Genomic DNA, 19,965 nt, shown 5'->3' on the forward strand with positions numbered 1-19,965 from the left:
GTTGGCTTTATTCCTTTGATAACTATGTAAGTTTAAAAAGCTAAAGCTCTAAATGTTCCTAGAAACAATGAACAGTATGTATGTGTAAATTAAAAAAAAATACGTGCAGTATATTGTGTATATGTATTTACATGAGATTTACTGTATATGTACAGTCAAACTGTAACAATCTGACCTAATAAAACTGAAAAATGGGAAAAAAATGTGGAAAGACCGTTTATCCAAATTCTAATTACCTGTAAAACAATCAGGGCTTCCAGATTTTTTCAGCTTTTCTGGACCTCTGGTAGATATGTTTTTGCTAACAGTTGGAGTCTGCAAAACTGAAAAAGGAGAAGAATAAGAAGAGGAAGAACAGGAAGAAAAAGATTGCCATTACAATTAGGTTTGTGTCCAGGAAAGGAAATATTTTCTAAACACTAAAGAGCACTGTTTGTAAAAAAAACAAAAAAACAAAAAACCAAGAAACTGCTTCCTCTATCATACATCTTTTTTCATCAATAGATAAAAATTCAAACAAATGTATTATAATGCAGTTTTACTGTCAGATTTTCTTTTATTGCCCCAGTATACCTGTGGACATCAAGAATTTTCAAAGTATAGAAACATTTGATTTTCTACTTCATCTTAAATAAAATCATTTTGAAGGTTGATAAATGGGTTCCAACTAACTTTTGTTCATTTTCTCTTCTCATAAATTTTTTTAAATTGCTTCATCCATAATCCCTACAAGAGCTCTGGGTACCACCTGAAGACCTTCATTCTCCTCTAGCTGTGGCTGATAAAGTCAGAGGCTCTCTCAAGATTTTTACCTAACACACAACTCATTGCCAGTTGATTGTGGGCAGTGAGAGATTCTGGTGTGCAAACTGGACTGACCATCACTGTGGTCCAGGAAAGAAGTAAGAGGATGAGGAAGAAGAGGATGAAGGTATGCTGATCCAGTGAGATGGAGAATATTATACTGATTCTTCATTTTCCAGGTCTGGTTCTCAAGAGACCTGGCAATATTTTGTTTCTGTCCTTAAAATTATGTGAGGTACCTATAGTAACCTTACAATAAACCCCTTTTATTAAGGTTTATTTGTGCTAATGCGCGTGAGTCACCATGGGATGATGACTGAATGATGAAAAGATGCCAATAGACACATTAAAGGATATAAGGTTTCTGTTATGGCAAAGGATAATGAAATTTATCTGCATGGAGATAGCAGCACAAAGCAGAAAATAATGCATCATTCTCTCAGTACTTAGGGTATTGTAAATGCTAATTAAGTGATAACTCTCGTGATTATAATCATCAGAGATAAGAAGAATGAGACTGCAAGAAAACTCTGAATGCCCAATACAGGAGTCATATTGAATGCCATAGTCATCAACAGGTAACCACTGTAAAGTTCTTGAACAAGAATGACAAAAGCAGGATTTAGGCAACATCAGTCAGACAACAGCCTGTAAGAGTGAAGAATGAAGAATGACAGGAGGAAAAAAGTGATCATCTGTACTAGGGTGGCAGTTCAACAAAGCAGAGAAAAACATCAAGCAGCCCCAGATATTGAGAAGGAATAATAACTAATTCCATAAATCTGAGCTCAAGTCTACCATCAATATTTTAAGTGGTCTCTGATAAAAACTCAGAGGATCATTTGGCTTTCAAAGACTTATGGATGACAATTAGATAATGAACTATTTAGTACCTTTAAAAGTGAACAGATCCTACTTCTTCAAAAAGAAAATAATACAGCTACAAAGTGAGAATTATGGGCTGTTTTTTTTTAAGAAAACCTGACACATAAATGCCATTCACATTTTGAAATACATTTCTGATCCAAATCTCTTCAAACTAAAGAATGGTCAAGGTTATTATCCTAAATAACCTCATTTATCTATTAGAAAAACTTTATAAAGTTTTTTAATTTATATAACATAGATAAATTTTAATTATTTGCTTCCCTCCAATTGTTTCCTTTGAGAAATGTTTTTTAACAGTGTAAATCTTTAAAATAAGATTTATATGAGATGAGTAAGTTCTGGGGATCTAATATACAGCATGGATCATAGTTAATAATACTGTAGTATATACTTGTTAGTTGCTAAGCGACTAAATCTTAAATGTTCTCACCACAAAAAAGAAATGGTCCTGATGGAACCTGATGGAGGTATTAGGTAACACTGTGATAGTAATCCTTTTGCAATATATTAGTGTATCAAATCTATACGCTGTACACCTTAAACTTACACAATGTTATATGTCAATTATATTTTTAAAAAGCTGCACAGAAAATGTTTGCACTCAAAAAATTACTTAATTAACCAGCATGTGATTAAATATATTTAGCTGTATAAATGATCTGACATCTGAATGTGTTCGAGGTCAGAAGTCATGTTAGGCTAGAACATTCGGTTACATTTTATAGTTACTCAGTAGTTTAAAACGGGGAAGTGGTAGTTAAATGAATACTGACTATACAGTCACGCCAGGAGTAACTTGGTTTTATCAAAACTTAACCTCAAACTGAAGAGTTTTTAGATCTATTGTTTCAAGTCTTAAACTTGAGTAACTGTTACCTCTATGCTCACTAGTATTACTACTGGTATCAGTTGTTTTTTTTTTTTTAACGTTTTGACCTCTTTACCTAGTAATGAGGTAAAAACAACTTAGATCCAAGTCACCTGTTCTCTGACACTACTGTCAGAGAGATCTTTCAAAGTTTTTCAGTAGCTTCCAGGATAAAACATAAACCCCTTAGCCCTTCAAGATCTGTGATCCACCTCTCTAGGCTTATCAGTGTCAATCCCCAACGTGTGCTCTTTACTGCAGCTGTTAAGAGGATTCCAGCCATTCTTCAACTTCACTGTATGATTTTTGGCTTCGACCTAGCTAAGGACTACTTTCTCCATCCAAAATGTCTGTCTCCTTTTCAATCTTCTTCATAAAGATATTTTCTATCTTTCTGGTCAACAATCACCTCTTCTCAAAAGCCACCCCTGACTTTCTTTTCTGTTACAGATTCTTCTCTTCTTCTGTGTACCCACAGCAAACACTCTGAGCCCACTTCTGCTTTTATTGACCTCGGCTGTTAGAGCTGGCTTACTTATCTAGGAAGCTCAAAATTAGAGGCAAGGCTATATGTTTCCTAGATCTTGGTAGCCACTCCATAAATATTTGCTTAACTGAATCAACAAAATATCAATAATTTACTACAACTCAAACAATTAAATTTTTTAGATACTTACTGATTTGCTATACAAGGTATAAAGAAATAATGAAAGACATCTATTCATATTAAGAAGAGAAGTTAAAAAAATTTATCTGGAAAACATCCAGTCAATAAGAACATCATTTACCAATTAAATTGATTCTGTATTTGAACTTGTCTTAAAATTAATTTAGAACAAGTTATTTGCTTTGAGGACTATTACCTTGCAAGTGGTCAAGAAGCACGACAGCTATTCGGTGTTGGGCTTGAATTAGTTCAAGATGCAAATCCATTATGAAACTGTTTGGTGTGACTGGTTTGCAGATGTCTCCATCTGTATAGTGGGTGTGCTTCAGTAGAATTGAAGTAAAAATTTAAAAAGAATATAGTTATCAAAACATACTAAAAATAGCTCTATCCTATTATCACTCAGGTTATCATTTTACTCTTAGCCATTCTGTTCTGCTCACTTCTTAACTCTGCAATCTGGCTTACACACTAATAAATCTGCTTTTCAAAATTCACCAGTGTTCTCTTCAATGACACTTTCAAAGACGACTCACCCTCTGTGATTTCTCCTGAAAAGGGGGAATATATTTCTGGCCTATGAGAGGGAAGATATCACAAATCGTGCTTTACTTACCCACCTGCAAGGCCAGCCCTCTTCCTAGTTAAGTAGAATTTAAATCTAATGTCAGAGTTTCTCATTCTTACCGTGGTATAGCAATGGTCAATCGCTGATGTTCCATTTGGCAAAGCAGCTATCATGCAATTCAAATTTATTCCACCAATCGCTTTGTCAAGAAGTTCATAGGCCAAAAATAACTGTTCCTCAGGTTTTTTCTAAAGTAATTTTTAAAATAAAACAGAAAAATAAGACTTAAGGGCAACTCATATATGACACTTCCAAACTTCTTTTAACAATAATTCAAAACCAAATTAACAAAATTTAAATGGCCTATCCAAGATCAACAATGTCATATTTCTTACTATTTTTTATTAAATGTGGAGTAGTATTAATAAAAGTGAAGTAAAAAATACAGTTAATCATTTTTTCAAATATAAATTAAACTTTTCACAAACATGTGTACATCTTCCTTTTAGTTTTCAAAATTCTGATTATATCAAATGTATAGGTAAATTCTAAAAATATAACTCATAATTTGTTGTTTTCTCATACTTTATTTTGAAAGTTAATTTTTTTTTAAATCTCAGAATCTCAGGGCTGAAAGTTTAGACTTAGAGGCTATCAAGCCCAATGGTCTATATTGTGATTTTCAAAAACTAAATGGCTTTTCATTGTACTTCTTCTCACAGACGCAAACACAGAGAATAACACAAAGAGCATCTAGCTTTGTTCAAGCATTCTAAGTTTTCATATTTTCTTCAGAGAAGTTTTAGGAAATAAAGCAAACACATATATGCCGATCACTGAAACCCCCTGTATAACTGTTCACAATGACACTCCTTTTTCTGCCTCTAGAGGTAGCCACTGTCCTTGAATTTGGTTTTTACCATTCTTTTGCATGTTTTTAAACTTTTACTGCATGAGCATGTGTCCATTAACAATACGCAACATTGCTTTGCCTATCTTTTATTTCTCTCGTAAAATTCTGTGGTTCACTTTTTTTCACTCAACCAAATGTCGCTGAAACATTCTCCTGCTTTTGTGTGCAACTCAGCGTGTCAGCCAGTTTGGTTAGGAACACAGAGCAACTCTAGGTATTCCAAGCAGAAAGGGATTTAATGCACAGAACTAGAGGTTTCCATCACCACTGGGGGAGCAAAGATCAAGAAAGCTGACAATTTTACTACACGCAAAAGGCTCTGCGAATCTAAGAATCCAGGAGGCAGCTGACAACCTCACGTGTCTACTACACTGAAGCAAGTGAATTGCACGGGCTTGCTCAGCAGGGCTGGTAAATTAACTTCTTCCATCCACCACTGCAGATAAGAGTTCTCTCTTTCCTACTGCATTACAAATGCATTCATGCCAGTGCTGCTTATCGGAAGACTAATCTAGAACCGCATGGAAATGAGATGGTGGGAAACGCAGTTCCAGGGTTTCCCCCTACAGTGCAAAGGTGACTACAGAAGAAAATGGCGATGGTGCCAAGCTGACTCTACCTCGTTCATCTTCAGGGCTACGATGAAATGGTGTTATACTGGGGACTGTCACAATTTACTTATCCACTCTTCCACTGATGGATGTTTAGATTGCTGTTACTAAAAATATATTACACTAGTCTAATACTTCCTTTACAGTTCTTAGTGTCTTTTTTTTCTGCTTTTCTTTTTTTTTTTTTTTTTAACATCTGTCTAAGGCCCCTAGGAAACGTTCAACAGAAGAATGACAGGTACCTTTAAGTTGTTACATCAGTATAAAGGGACTGTTTTTAATTTTTACTGCAACAGTCATTAAAGATCTTTGGATGATAACCTTTATGGGATATAGAAGATCTTTTCTATTCCTAATTTGTTAAAAGAGTCTTTTTTTTAAAGACAATTAATTTTTTTCAAATGCTTTTGTTGCATTTCTTTATCAAATGAGGTGGTCATTTTTTCCCTCTTTCATCTGCTAATGTGATATACTGTGTAATAGATTTTTCTAGTGTTAAAGTATCTTTGCTTCCCTGGAATATACATAATTTGATTACATGTATATTCAAGATACATATAGGTATGTATCTCCATTCAAGAATCACAGGCTAAGTGAGGTTCCCAAGTATAAATCTGTGTATGCAACTTACACAATGGCAGGTCCAAACTCTAATTCACTAAGAGAGACTTTCTCCCATCCACTTCACATCTCAGTGCCCAAGCTGAGATACCTCCCTATTTAAATAGGCAGATTTTTTCCTAGTCTATCTTCTCCTAAGATAAGTCTTTTGCAGGTTCTAACTTTATGCGAGAGCCTGAATTCCAAGCCCCATCTTTCTTGTGCCCAAGGCTCATCTCTTGTCCCTGTATGGCTGTTAACCTAAGTTACTTTGTAACTGAGCCCATCGACCTACTGCAGCATCTATTTCTAAATTTACCATTCTGGTTTTCAGTTCCCCTTTCTATTTCGGCCCCTGGGATTTATCTTACTTTCTTGTGAGCTCTGAGGTATGCTTGAGGATATCTGTTCAATTCTGTCCAAACTGTCTAGGTGTTTTGAAGCAAGGGGGTTTTCACATCATTTAGTTTTCCATTTTGCCACAAAGAGAAGTCGCTAAGGATATCTTTTAACTTAAAAAATTTCAAAGACCCTCCCCACACACCCACATTCTGTCATCATCATTATCATCATCACTATCACCATCACCTCTGTCATCACCACAGCTAACATTTAATTAATACATATTCCAGGTACTGGGCTAAATGCTTCATATGGGTTAATTTTTTAATTACTATAATCCAATGAGGTAGATTCTTATTAATTATTATAATTTTATAATCCATTTGTTTGAAAATAGCCATGTATTCAGTAAAACTTTCAAGGGTTTTAATATAATTGCAAAATATAAAAATATTTTTAATGGTTGCATGTATATATGACAAGATATATAATTTATTCCAACTACAGACTCTACTAGGTGAGCATATGGATTTTGGACTCTCCTTATAATAAATTCTCAGTCTTTTTCCCCACTTCACTTCCCTTCAGACAGATCTGAGACTCTAGGCTGAGATTCAGTGCACTATGTGAAACATAAGAGAAAAACTGAGTTTTCACCACATGCCAGGTATTGGTTTCCACAACGCTACTGACAGCTCACTTAAACTGTATAACTTAAATAGTACTAGAAGAATTAGGTACTACCATTACAATTTTACAGATGAGGGAGGACACTTACATTCAAACAGATGAATTAATTCATTCAAGATCACACAGTCAATATTAGACTCAGGATTCAACTCTTAAGTCTCCCAACACCAACTGCTATGCCCTCAGACCTTACCAATGAATCACCTCTGCTGCATCTACCATGTGCTCCACTGTAGCTGAGCAGGTTGTGTATCGCACAATTTTAGGGGGTGCCACTGACACCACTGTCATCATAGACTTCTATGTTTATTTCGACAATTTCTTAGCAGATGGTAATAAATCATCTCAATGACATTTTTCTAATTTAAACACAGGGTGCATTTTTCTAATTTAAACACAGTAGCAATTGTTCATAAATGGCCTTCAATTTCTTGATTGTCACCCTCTAAGAAATCCATTTCATTTAGTGCCTCTAATTGCCAGAAATTTGTTATCCAAGCCAAAATCTAGCCCTGTGTATTTCTACTACTATTCTTAGCCCAGTCTTATGAAGACTCAGAGAATAAGTGCTAGTTCACTAAGCCAGTAATTGTTAAATTCTAGTTTCCTTAAGAATCGACCTGGAGAAATTTTAAGAGGCACATACCTGGAAATACAAACTTTTAAGAACCTCATCCCTGAAATTATGATTCAGTAAGTCTAGAGAGGGAAATGGGAAGCTACATATTTAGCAAGCACTGTAAGTGATCCCTGGAAAAACCACTAACGGACAGCTATTACGCCTCCTCAATCTCTTATGCAGTCCAAACATTCTCTTCCCCCAGTTTAAGATTTCTCAACTGTATCTTTCTTCAGAAGACACAATGCAGTGTAAAGAACTCAAAAACTGCATTCCCTGAAATCTACTGCTAGAAAATGAACATTACATTCAAGGAAGTAAATTTAGAGTGCTCCCCTGGTCCCCCAGTACATTTAAATCTTTTGACTGGTACTCAGTTTCTAAGGACTTGCATTTTTTATGTATTAGAGAAATATTTTTATACAATACCCTGAGGACACTTTTGTTAAAAATCAAGAGTCAGCACAGTGGCTAAACGCCTGAACTTTGAAGGAAACACGTAAGTTCAAACCCGCTTACTATGCAATCTTGACCAAGTTGGACATAGCAATGAAAATGATCACCATGGCTTCACAGATCAACTTGAGTAAATCTCACAAACATGATACTGAGGTTAAAAAGTGAGCTGCAGACGAATGCACTCAGTATGACACTATTTATATCCATTTAAAAACAATATTGTATTGCTTAAAATACACACATATGTAATAACAGTACTAAAATGCCTAGAATTTACAGTCACTGTGTATAGTTCTATACAGTTACTCCCAGGTAGGAGGAAAGGCAGTATAATCAGGAGGGGCTAGTAGAGGAGTTAAGTTTCAACTCTACTAGTAATGTTTCATTTCTTAAAGAGTTATGGGGGAATAAGTCTTCACTATAATATTCTTTATAATTTTATGTCATATATTTCAAATCAATTTTTCAAAGAAAACAGTAATGATGAGGCTTAATGTTTAGCAACAAGAAAAGGGCTGCTGAAATAATGTTAAGAAAAGAACATTAGACCGTTACTATGCTTAAAAAAAGTGAAAAAAGTCTAGGAGAAAATATACAAAATGATAATTTTTAGGTCCATATAGTGAAATTAGACATTTTTAAAATTTTTTATACCTTGAAATGTCCTCTAATGTTAACACAATTTATAATTTAAAATTACAGTTTTTCATTAATCAGGCAAACCAAAATACAGATCACTGGCTTCCTCTGTAAAAATAGTTTTCAACTGTAGTCCATGAACACAAGTGTCCTAAGCAGGCAAAACGGGTTTTATGCTCAAATAATAGAACATATGGTATTCTGTATCTCCTTCTTGGAAAACCACAGTGCTCATGAGAAAATTAATGCCTCTAAGAAGTCTTACAGTAAGGAACCTGCTGTGTTTAATCCAAAATCAGCCAAGGTTACTTGACCCTGGCATCCTTCTCTGAAGTGTAGTACTAGCATCACACAGGACAGAGTTTGCAAAATGCTATTCTAGTTCTTGCCGATGAATAAGTGAATGTTTACCACATATATGAGACAGTTCCCTAGTCTACCATTCAGACCTACAGATCAACACAACCCATGATGTACAGAAATAAGTCAAATACAGTAAGCAAACCATAATCAAAAAGAGGAATGGCCATTTACCCCCCTCGCCCTCTTTCTTCTCTTAAGCTAACACTCACTGAGGACTTGCCACATGCCAGGGACTGTTCCAAGTGCATTTTATGCAGGTAGTAACTCATTTAGTCTGTTAGAGGCAGATATTTAGTCTGTCTGAGTAGGACATCTCTGCTCTGAGTCTATGAATCACAACACATTCAAAATATATACAGTAATATAACTATAAATCTTTTTAAGATACTTTATCTAGCTTTTTTTGGAACTGATTGGATTTTTCTAAAGTAAAAGCAAAAGGTAGAAAAATGTCACTATGGTTCTCAATGTGTATAGAAATCATAACTTGTCAGATACTAAATATTCAAAATTATTTCTATAATTAACCATTATACATTTACAAATTTAATATTATTTGAAAATTAAAATTCATATTCTTAACTGTATTTTCTAAAATACTTTGCAATACCTTTAACATTGGAAGAACTTCCACACTCCCCTTTGGAGTCTCAAGCAATTCACTAGTCTCTTTTCTTAAAGGTATATCTGAAAAAAAATAAATAAAAAAGGAAAGAATGGAAGGAAGGGTGGAAGGGAGAAGAGGGAGAGGAGAGGGGGACAGTGGGAAGAGAAGAAGGAAGAGGAAGAGAAAAATAGCAAGAGGGGAAAGACAAAGTGGGAGAGAGGAAGAAACAAAGGAAAAGAAGGACCAGAGAAAACAGAAGGATGAGAGAGGAAAATGGAAATATAACAGTGAATCGTAACTACAAAAAACATGCTAAATTAGTTACCTTTTTAAATATCCACGATTTTAGAAATGATTGAACAATTAGAAGTTGACGAAATATCGAATTATTTATTTCAAATAATTACACTGTCTTTATAGAAGTTAATTTAAAAGCATCTTATAATACAACAAACCAAATCAAATATCTTGATTATCAACAAGGTAATATTATGGTAAAGAGACTGGTCTTTCTATATATTCCATAAAGTCCACTAAAAAGCATTCAGAAAATAAAAGTGTAGAAACTTTATGAATTTAAACAAATGTCACAGAAGTCTGGTTTGAATTAGAAGACTATAAATAATAAAATTGTATATAGCAATGCTAGTTTCCTAGTCTAAAAATTATTAAATAAGAAATTCTAATTGTATTATTTAATAAACAGACTAACAAACAAGTTGAAGCAGATGATCATTATTAACATATAAGATTGACTTATATTTTGTGTTTTATGTGCCAATAAGATAAATGAGAATAACATTGTTGGAAAAGTTATAAATATTTACATATCTAAACAGGGACATCCCTCATTACATAAATGTAGATGTTTTCAAATTTACAAATGTATTGTCCTCCAATATTGGTTAATTCTTCAGAAATGAAACATTTTAACAAAGAATCAGTACAATAAATTGTAGTTAGCCTATTTATAATTAAAGAGTAAAAAACACCATAAAACAATAGTCTTCCAGAAGTAACAAGTAAACAAAACAAAAAACTGAATAAGAAATAGACTTTTTCAAAAAAGTAATCATTGGGCCTTTTGCTTCCAGTAATAAATAATCTGGGAACATTCTCCTGGCTAGAAAAGCTGGAAAAAACCACTTTTTTTTTTAATCTGCAAGTTAAGAAGATAATGAAAACACCAATACTGAGCCAGGGTCTTGGGAGGGGAGCCCAGGGAATACAGAATGGCATTCAAGTTACTTCTCCCACTGAAGGACATTCATCAGTTCTGGAGAGGAAAGCTGAAATGCTGAAAGATGCTTTGACAACCTTGGTGGGCCAAAGCAACAGAGGTTGGTACCCAGGGCTCACCAAAGGTGAGAAGCCAGAAGGAGCTGTATCCTAGGACTTAAGAGTAACTAGAAATGGAAATGACGAGATCCTAGAGTAGCAGTGCCCTGATACAGACAGTAAAAGCAAGCATAAATCTTCCCTGGAAGAATAGGTCACTTAAGGCTTCAAATTATTTGTATAAAATATTTAGCAAATATAATGTCTACCACATAATCAAAAATAACCAGAGTAACCAAACAACTGATGAAGTAAGCGTTTCATTTAAGAAATCAATGCAATAAATGTAGAAGGAATGCTAGAAAGTACAAGCACCCTCTGGCTTCTCACTATTCCTCCATTAGCGTTCAACCAAGGACAGATAAAGGTTGTATAAATGCCCCAATCTCCCCGCTCTCTGAGGCATGTTCAACACAGTCTCCTAGAGGCCCCTCATGGGAATAAGCCCCTTACCCACAACAGCAGCCTTCTCATTAACCTCCTGTACCTTGTTTTGGCTTCCTCTCCTTCTCTGTCACGTTTCACCCCACCACCCTGCTTCCCTGGACAGTATCCCAAATAAACTACTACCCCCAACTCCTTGTCTCAGAATCTACTTCTGGGGAAACCAACCTAGGAAGGAGGTCAAGCTGACAACACCTGAACTTTCTGATAAATTTTACATCATAATAAGCGGAACAACAAGGCATTGTATGCTTCCTGATTCAATGAAATAGGGAGTATGCATGAAGTACTCTTGCCAAAATAATTATAATTATAATTATAAGGGTGGAGGAGGAGAAGGGGCAGGGGAGGAGGAGGAGGAGAAGAGGCGGAGAAAAAAATATTTTTTGAAAACTTATCACTTGAATACAAGCAACCTGGCAGATCTAACTACCAGGTAGAGAAACAAGTTAATCAACACCACAAGGATGCAAATAGCCAAATGAATGTGGGAAATCCTACAGGGTGATGACGCAATTTCTTGGGGAGTACGGAGAGAAGGGGCTGCTATAGATTACAGAGGGAGACTTAAGAAACATGTAAGAAAGTAAGATGTGTGGGTTTGTTGAATCCTGATTGGAACAAACCAACTTAAGACATTTTAATACAATTAGGGACACTGAAATTTTTTTGCTTATTTCATGAAGTATAATAGTAGCACTGTAGTTTTATAAAAAGAAAAACAAACCTTATCTGTTAGATAGATAGGAAGACCGATACACACACACACACACAAACACACACACACACTGAGGTATTTGTTGGTGAAATGACATGATGTCTGCTTTAAAACACTCCAGGAAAAAAGAAAGTATTGCTGGGAGAGATGAAATAAGGTTGGCAAAATGTTCATAATTACTGGTACTGGAAGATGTGTATACAGTGACTTATTTTATCTCTCTACTTCATATTTGAAATTCTGCATTATACTTTTTTTTAAAAAGGAAAAAGCATTTTAAGACAAGACATGTCAAAAAATATGACTTCAGGCCAGTGAATGTGTTAGACAGCAAGAGACCTCTAACCAGTAGTCCTCAAAGTTTGATGTGTATCAAAATCACCTGGTCAGCTAGTGAAGACTAGAAAGATCCAGGCTGGTGGAGTAAGATAGGCCTGGGCCTTGCATGATGAAGAAGTTCCCAAGTGGTACTGATACCAGTCAAAGTTTGAGAACAATGGCTCTCAAATTCCACCTGCAAGGCTGCATTCAACAACCGAGAATAGGCAGGGCCAGATGAATGAATCTCTGGGAAAACAATTATTACAATAATTAGGTTATTACCAAGTCCCTCAGATGTCATACACACTCTGTAAGTGGGGTGAAAAAGGACAGTAGACACCCACAAGGACACCCCCAGCTCATTTTCTATATATGAGTTACCTAGTGAGCCAGATAGTAAGGGGTTCACCCACAGGCAGAAGAAAGAATGAGGAGGTCAGAGAACAAGGAGGTCCTCAGAGAGAAGAGGATAATGGCAGGAAAGGGTCAGGACAGGGAGAGGAGGAGAGTGAGTGGGAAATGAGGGCAAAAAGAAGAAGATGAGAACAAAGGGGAAGAGAAGAAAAGATACAGAATACATGAAGAAAAAAGAATAATTTTCAAAGGAGGGAATCAGAAGAGAGGAGAGACTTAAAAAGGAGACAAAAGGTAGAAGGACATTATCCATCCAACAAACATTTATCTGAGCTCCTACTCTGTGTCAGGCAGTGTGGGGGGTGTGGGAATGTGACAGTAACCAGAACACGCTCTCTCCCTTCAAGAAGTGTACACCCTAGTGGGACACAGAAGAGGAGGAAGTAGGATAAAAGGGAGGAGAGAAAAGAAAAAAAAGGAAGAATGGGGGAGGGAGAGAGAAGGGGAAGTGGACATGAGGAATGGAGAAGGGAAATATACACATGACAAGAAGACAGAGTTTTATCTGCCACCGAACCATACAGCATATAACCTTTTATTAACATCAACTTGGTTGAACTTCTATCATTTCTATCTTTGATTATAAATCATCAATAAAGCACAATACTGAAATGCCTAGTTTCCATGAACAGAAGTTATCCTGTATTACAATTTATACTTATATATCCGTATCTCATTATTTTTTCATTCAGTATTTTACCTAGAGATTTTTTAAATTTTCTTCGTGGGTTTCCTAAAGACTCCAATATTTCACTTAATCGTAATGTGACCTCTGCCACCATCACAATGTCAATGTCTTCCATTTTACAGCAGTGAATTATCTCATTTATCTGCCACAGAAGATAAACCCACTAAAAAGAAAATATACAGTAAAATCAATTGAAGGTACATTACATTGTAGAAAGAGTCACATTTTATAAAACTCAGTACTTCCTAGAAATCACCACCTTCTAATCATATGGAATGTTATACAGGTAGTCTTCCTTATTAGTGGGGCTGAATGGTAAGTAATATAAAGATTAATAATCCTAATAGGATATTTAATAATCAATCTGTTTATATAAATTCATAAAGATTCATTTAAGCTTATAGTTTGTATATCTATAGCCATAAATGGAAAATTTATCGTTTGGTTTTTTTAAATGTATCAGTGAAGATTATCTGTATCCTCAAAATTCTCATTTTCCCTTCAAACAGCAGCTGTTGAGCTCACTATCAAAGTCCTCCAAAATAGGGAGGGGGAAGCAGGTGTTTCAGGCTCCACGCTGGGTGCCTGGGAAGCTGTCTTTCATGCCTAAAACCCCAAAGCTTAGCACACAAAATTAGCCAACACACTTTGGGAGCTAAAATGAGAAAACAATATTTATGCACCCTCACCATTCCTTTATTAGAGGATATGATAAAATCATGCCCATACATCCTAATGTAGCTAATCTTAGGAGGCCTCAATATTATAGAAGACTGTGTTCCTGTTAAAATACTCTCTCCTAAGTTTCCAGGTTATAGTATTCACCTGTTCAACTTTCTCCTTTCCATGAAATAGCACTTTAAAATAGTCTAAATACACTGTTATCACAGAAAAAAACTGAAATGCCTTACTTGCTTGTATTCTCCATTATTAGCCTTCTTAATGAATTTATCCAAGTTCGTGTAACCTTAAACAGATTATATTTACTCCTCCCTTAAGAACCTGAAATATCTCCCCACTCCCCAAAACTAACTTGGGACAGAAGTGCAGGGAACACACTTAAAAGAAAGGCTCACTCACCACTACATTTAAAGAATAGTAATTATGCAGGTGGATAAATACAGAAAATTTAATTTGAAATGTGTATTACAAATTAAATTAACAATAACAAAAAGCATATGAAAGGAAGCAAAAAGGAATACTTTATTAGTACTGATTTTCTGGGTGAATTTTGCATAGTCATTTCTGGACACATTGATCCGCTGAATTCCTAATTTGCATTTCTGCCACAGGAACATTATCATGTCCACAACGATTTCTTTATCAGGCTGAGCATTCTGAAAACAAAAGTGGTGAAGTAAATTGACAAGAATAACAAGACACACAGACATAGATATATACGTTCAATGTGGGCCAGGCAACATTCTAAGAGCTTTTTACAGACTGCAATGAACTGAATGTTTGTGTCAACCCCAAATTCCTATGCTGAATTCCTAACTCCCAATGTGATGGTATTAGAAGGTGCCTTTAGGAGGCAATTAGGCAAGAGGGTGGAGCTATCATGAATCAGAATTGTGTCCTTACAAAAAGGACTTCAGAAAGAGAGTGAGAGACTCCCTCTTTCTGCCAAGTGAGGGCACAGCAAGAAGACAGCCATGCATGAACCAAGAAGCAGATCCTCACCAGACACCAAATCTGCTGGTGCCTTGATCTTGGATTTCTCAGCCTCCAGAACTGTGAGAAATATATGTCTGTTGCTTAAGCCACCCAGGATACAGTATCTTTGTTACAAAGCTCAAACAGACTAAGGTATATACCAACTCATTTAACCCGCATAACAATTCGCCTCTCTAAAAAGAAAAGTTCCAAGTATTTTTAGGTAGGTGATGTAAACCAATCAGTTCCATCCAGATTTGAAGTTTGTATATACTTCCTTCTTTTTAAAATTTCTCTATTAAAATAGTAAAAATAGGGAAGCAGAGAAACTGGTAAGAGAGGGGAATGAGGAGCTGGGAAAGGATATAGACAAGAAGAAAAGAGAGATGTGAAGAAACTGAATAGAATATCACACTGGATATCAACAGATGACCCAAAATGAGCATATATCTCCTCTCAATTCATTCAGTTACTTTGGCTCGTTTCAAAAGGGGGGAAAAAAAAAAGAAAGTTACTCATTGTATCTGCACTAGGAAAAAAAATGAATTTATGATAAAAATATACCAAACCTTCAGCTCCTTTGAGGTAGCTCTAAGACTTATTTTGCATATGTGGTTCCTTAGAACAGTGCTTGAAAACATAATAGAGCACAATAAATATTTAATGAATTGAACTGAACTAAGATGCACACAATTTTTTAAAAAGCAGAGAAATGAATATTCCATGCTCTTTTCAGCCTTGATCAGAATTTTTGGTTTAATTTGCCCACTATAATCATTATATTTGTGGTCAAATACTTTTCTTTCAAAAATTAAATACCTGTCACAGGTTATAACATAATCTAATAAACAAAGAAATCGAAATTATTATAAGAGTGGAACTGCTCAAGTCCCTTATCGTGTTTCACTTGCTTGGAAAAAAAAAAGTTAACACAATGCTCTATAACTGTGGTTTTCAAACATTTTTTATAACAATAAAACCAAATTTTCAAATGAAATTCCATCAGAATCTCAACGTTGTACATGAAACTAATGAGAACAGGTTAGGATGTTACTATGTAAAGTTGGGCTCCTGAGGAACCTCAGAGAAGTCCCAGGGATCCCTGGCATTTAGTTTAAAATGAGTGCTGTACTAGTTTTACTTAAATATTCATACCCACAAATCATCATTTCTAAATACTGGAGATTGTGTGCAAAATGACTCCAAATAATAACCAGGCTTGTTACTCAAGGGCTAGAAAGCAGTATTTCATTATGAATATTAACTCTTATTAAAACCACTGACTCATTTTCTTCATTACTAGAAACAGAGCTAGCCTAGAAATTTCCCAAGAGGGAACAGACTGACGCCCAAAATGATGACAATAATAAAAACAGATTTAAAGTCAAGATACAATTCTATCTCTTATTCTAATGATTAAAGAGTATAGAATGTTAGCATGGTGAAATTCTTGTAATTTTTAAATCTGGCTTTAAATTAAGGAAAATAGCTTCCTTGGATACTATTAGAAATTATCCAAAATAGGTATTTCACCTGAGGAGAGTCACAGACACAGGAATACAAGGTTGCTGCCAAACGGAAAATGTCTTCTGAATATCCACAAGTCTTCAAAGTGTCTCAATTTATAAAGTAAAAGAAAATAAAAAAATTTTAATTACAAAACTTCAAGTAGAAAAGGCACAGAAACACAGAAATTCTACAAAAATGATATAAATGATGTACATGGGTTGCTTTTCAGGGATGGGTATATATATAGCTTTTTAAACCACTGTATAGAATGTTTTTATAACCTGAATGTATAGCATTTCACATGAAAACTAATCTAAATGGGCTCTAATTCCTTTAAAATAGACTATTATTACTTTCATTAATCTGCAATCTGTATGCCAACTATGTCCACAATGGAATTGAGGTTTATAATATTAAAACACACATAAAATATGGCAGTTGAAATAAAAATAGCAAAGACATCTATTCAGAAAACACTAGAAGAAAAAAAAGCATCATTTCTTGGTACAAATTATTTACCACACAACTGAGCAGCTATGCAATTCCTTAAGAACATGATAAAACATAAAAAAACAAAAAACTGGAATGAAATAATTCTCATTGGTCTAAAATACAGAGGCTGCAGATTTTCAACTAAATACACAATAGCTTTTAAGACTCAGAAAGTTTTAGAATGGAAAACTCTGCATGCTGGAAAGAGAGAGGAGACCACCAAACCTTTCCTTACTGAAGCAAACTGATGGCTTTGGATTTGCTGCCCTCACTGACAAGGCAGCAGCTACGTAGAGCCTCATTCTTCTACTCAAAACCATAACTCAAAATAAAATCCAGCATTCTTACAAGGCCCAGGAATCTGCAAGATCTAGCACCCCACTATTTCTCCGACTTCACCTCCTACCACATTCTCAAATTCCAGCACCACTACCAGCGCACTCCAGCCATGCATGCCTCCTTGCCGTTCCTTCAACAACCAAGCACACTCTTACCTCAGGGTCTTTGCACCTCCTGCTCCCTCTGCCTTGAACATTCTTTCTCTCACCTCAACTACAGAGAGCATATTTTATCAAATCAAATCACCTTAATTTTTCAAAAAGCCAAATAAATACTTACCATGAAGAGCAATTTTGTTTATGTAAGTTTGACCTTCTTTGTAGTTTTCGAAAGGAAAGACCAAACCTTTGTTTCTCTTTACATTAATTAAAGGTTCTATTGCAATAAGAAGAGTTAAATTCTTCTCTGCTTTCTTTGACTCTGGATCATCCCGCCTCTAAGAAAAGTATATCCCACAAGTTGATTAGTAATTCCATGTCATCTTAATACAATAAAAACAAAGTAATGGTTTTGCATATATTACCCGGAGAAAATCAATAAGCTGCCCAGCTGAAGATTCAAATAAACTCCATTCCTCATAAGTAAAAGCTAATTTTGTAAATTTTACAGCAGCATCCACAGAAATAACATTTTTTCTTTTTATAATAAGTTGAAGAAGAGATGATTTTGGAAAATCAAGCATCCCATCTGCACCAGTATTTGACACTAGAAAAGAAAGAGAGGTTTGAATGTCATTTGTGCAAAGAAATACTAAATATTAAACATCAGACACTGAGAGGCACTTAGGTAAACAATGGAAGAGAAGCAAACACAACCCCTGCCTTCACAGAGCTCACACTCTAGTGGGGAAAACAAAATATCTTAGTGGGCAAAGACAGGGTGCTGGTGGGACAAATAAGAAGCAAATCCCATACAGGTTTAGGGTAGGAGGTCAGCCAGGGAAGGCCACCCCAGAGAAAGGAACATGGAATCTCAGTAACAGAGAACTAGCAAGAGTTAACTAGTCCAATAGGCAACTAGGTATTACAGACTAAAACTCAGAAAACATCTAAAACAGAGACATAGCTTTAGAGCCATCATTATGCATCCACAGTAAATGCTCAGATCAGCCATGGGCAATGCACGGCTGCCTAGGACAGAACAGCAAGGAACACCAACAATGGGGAGAAAAGGCTGCACAGAGAGTGCTGAAAGGGAAAGGAGTGGTCAACGGCAACGCCTACTACAGACAGCAAAGGAAGAAAAGCACTGAAAAGTGACTTTTGCATTGAATGACTGGAGAAATTTCCTTAATCTGAAAAAGGGTATCTAAAAACATCCTCCAGCAAATATCAAAATTAACGGTAAACTGTTGGAAGCTTTCCGTGTAAAATCATAAATAAGGCAGAGATATCTGCTATCATGTTTTATTGGAGACCCTATCCAGTGTAATAAGTCAAGAAATGCAAGAAAAAAGAAATGAAAAGATTAAGAACTGATAAGTAAGAAATATTGTCATTATTCACAGATAATTACTTTAGAAAATCCAAACAAAAATCTACTAATAAATTACTTGAATTATCCATTGAGTCAAGCAAGGTTGCTGAATTCCAAGATCAATAAAAATTGGTATCAGTTTCTTATGTGTGGACTATCATGCTAAGATTTCTGTTATTCATGTTCTACCATAAAATGTTATTTTAACAACTTACTTACTTATTAAAAGTTCTTTTCCTGCTATAAACAGTTCTGAGACAACATCACGAACTTCTACTTCATCTGTAACAACAGGTCCAGTTTGTAGTGTTCGCCGATTTGGATCAGAGAGAGCTTCCAAGACAGCCAGAAACCGGGATGCAGTACTATCAAACATCTCATCCAACAACCGTTCTGTGATAGTTCGTGGCCACGGTAACTGGAATAAAGAAAAATACAGCCCCTTTTTTAAAGTTCTACAGTGTTTGATATCACAAGGCAAAGATAAGTAAGGCGTGCTTCATTAATGCCGAGAGTTGTTGGTCTATGGAGAGATGGCTGCTTTTATGCTTTTAGAGCTTTCATTTTTTTGAGTCGTCACTCCAGACTTTAGTAAAGTTTATGTCATGCTGCCATTACACCAAAGACTTTGCTATTTCTTTTTATGTTTGTGTTTCCAAGGCAGCATAAAAGGCTGTTTATTAAGAAAAGGCAGCATCAGTCTTCACATGCTTTGTGGTATCTAGTTGGCTCTAGTTTTCTAGAATCCATGTACAGTTAGAGGATGCCCATCATACTCCCCATGAGTCCCATGCTTCTTTCCTCTTCCTGGAGCAAATTCAGAAAGACAGAAAAACAAAAGTAGGGATAAAGCTGCTTTGGACTATTTTTCCCCAAACACCAACTTCCCTGCTCATTAGCTTCCATGCCTTTTCAACTCTTAGGTCAACTGA

The 19,965-nt window shown here is 35.4% G+C and overlaps 1 protein-coding gene across 1 annotated transcript in view; it reads right to left on the bottom strand.

Annotated features, from left to right (window-relative positions):
- Positions 1-19,965, bottom strand: part of CFAP54 (cilia and flagella associated protein 54) — a 243,457-nt gene that overhangs the window by 192,411 nt on the left and 31,081 nt on the right. Inside the window, 10 exon segments of the mRNA XM_032493588.1 lie at positions 237-323; positions 3,424-3,550; positions 3,915-4,043; positions 9,642-9,718; positions 13,574-13,724; positions 14,764-14,898; positions 16,751-16,833; positions 17,837-17,993; positions 18,081-18,262; positions 19,253-19,451. Of these exon segments, the coding sequence (XP_032349479.1) occupies positions 237-323; positions 3,424-3,550; positions 3,915-4,043; positions 9,642-9,718; positions 13,574-13,724; positions 14,764-14,898; positions 16,751-16,833; positions 17,837-17,993; positions 18,081-18,262; positions 19,253-19,451 (1,327 nt within the window).

This window comes from Camelus ferus, chromosome 12 (assembly GCF_009834535.1).
Source record: "Camelus ferus isolate YT-003-E chromosome 12, BCGSAC_Cfer_1.0, whole genome shotgun sequence".
Taxonomy (NCBI): Eukaryota; Metazoa; Chordata; class Mammalia; order Artiodactyla; family Camelidae; genus Camelus; species Camelus ferus.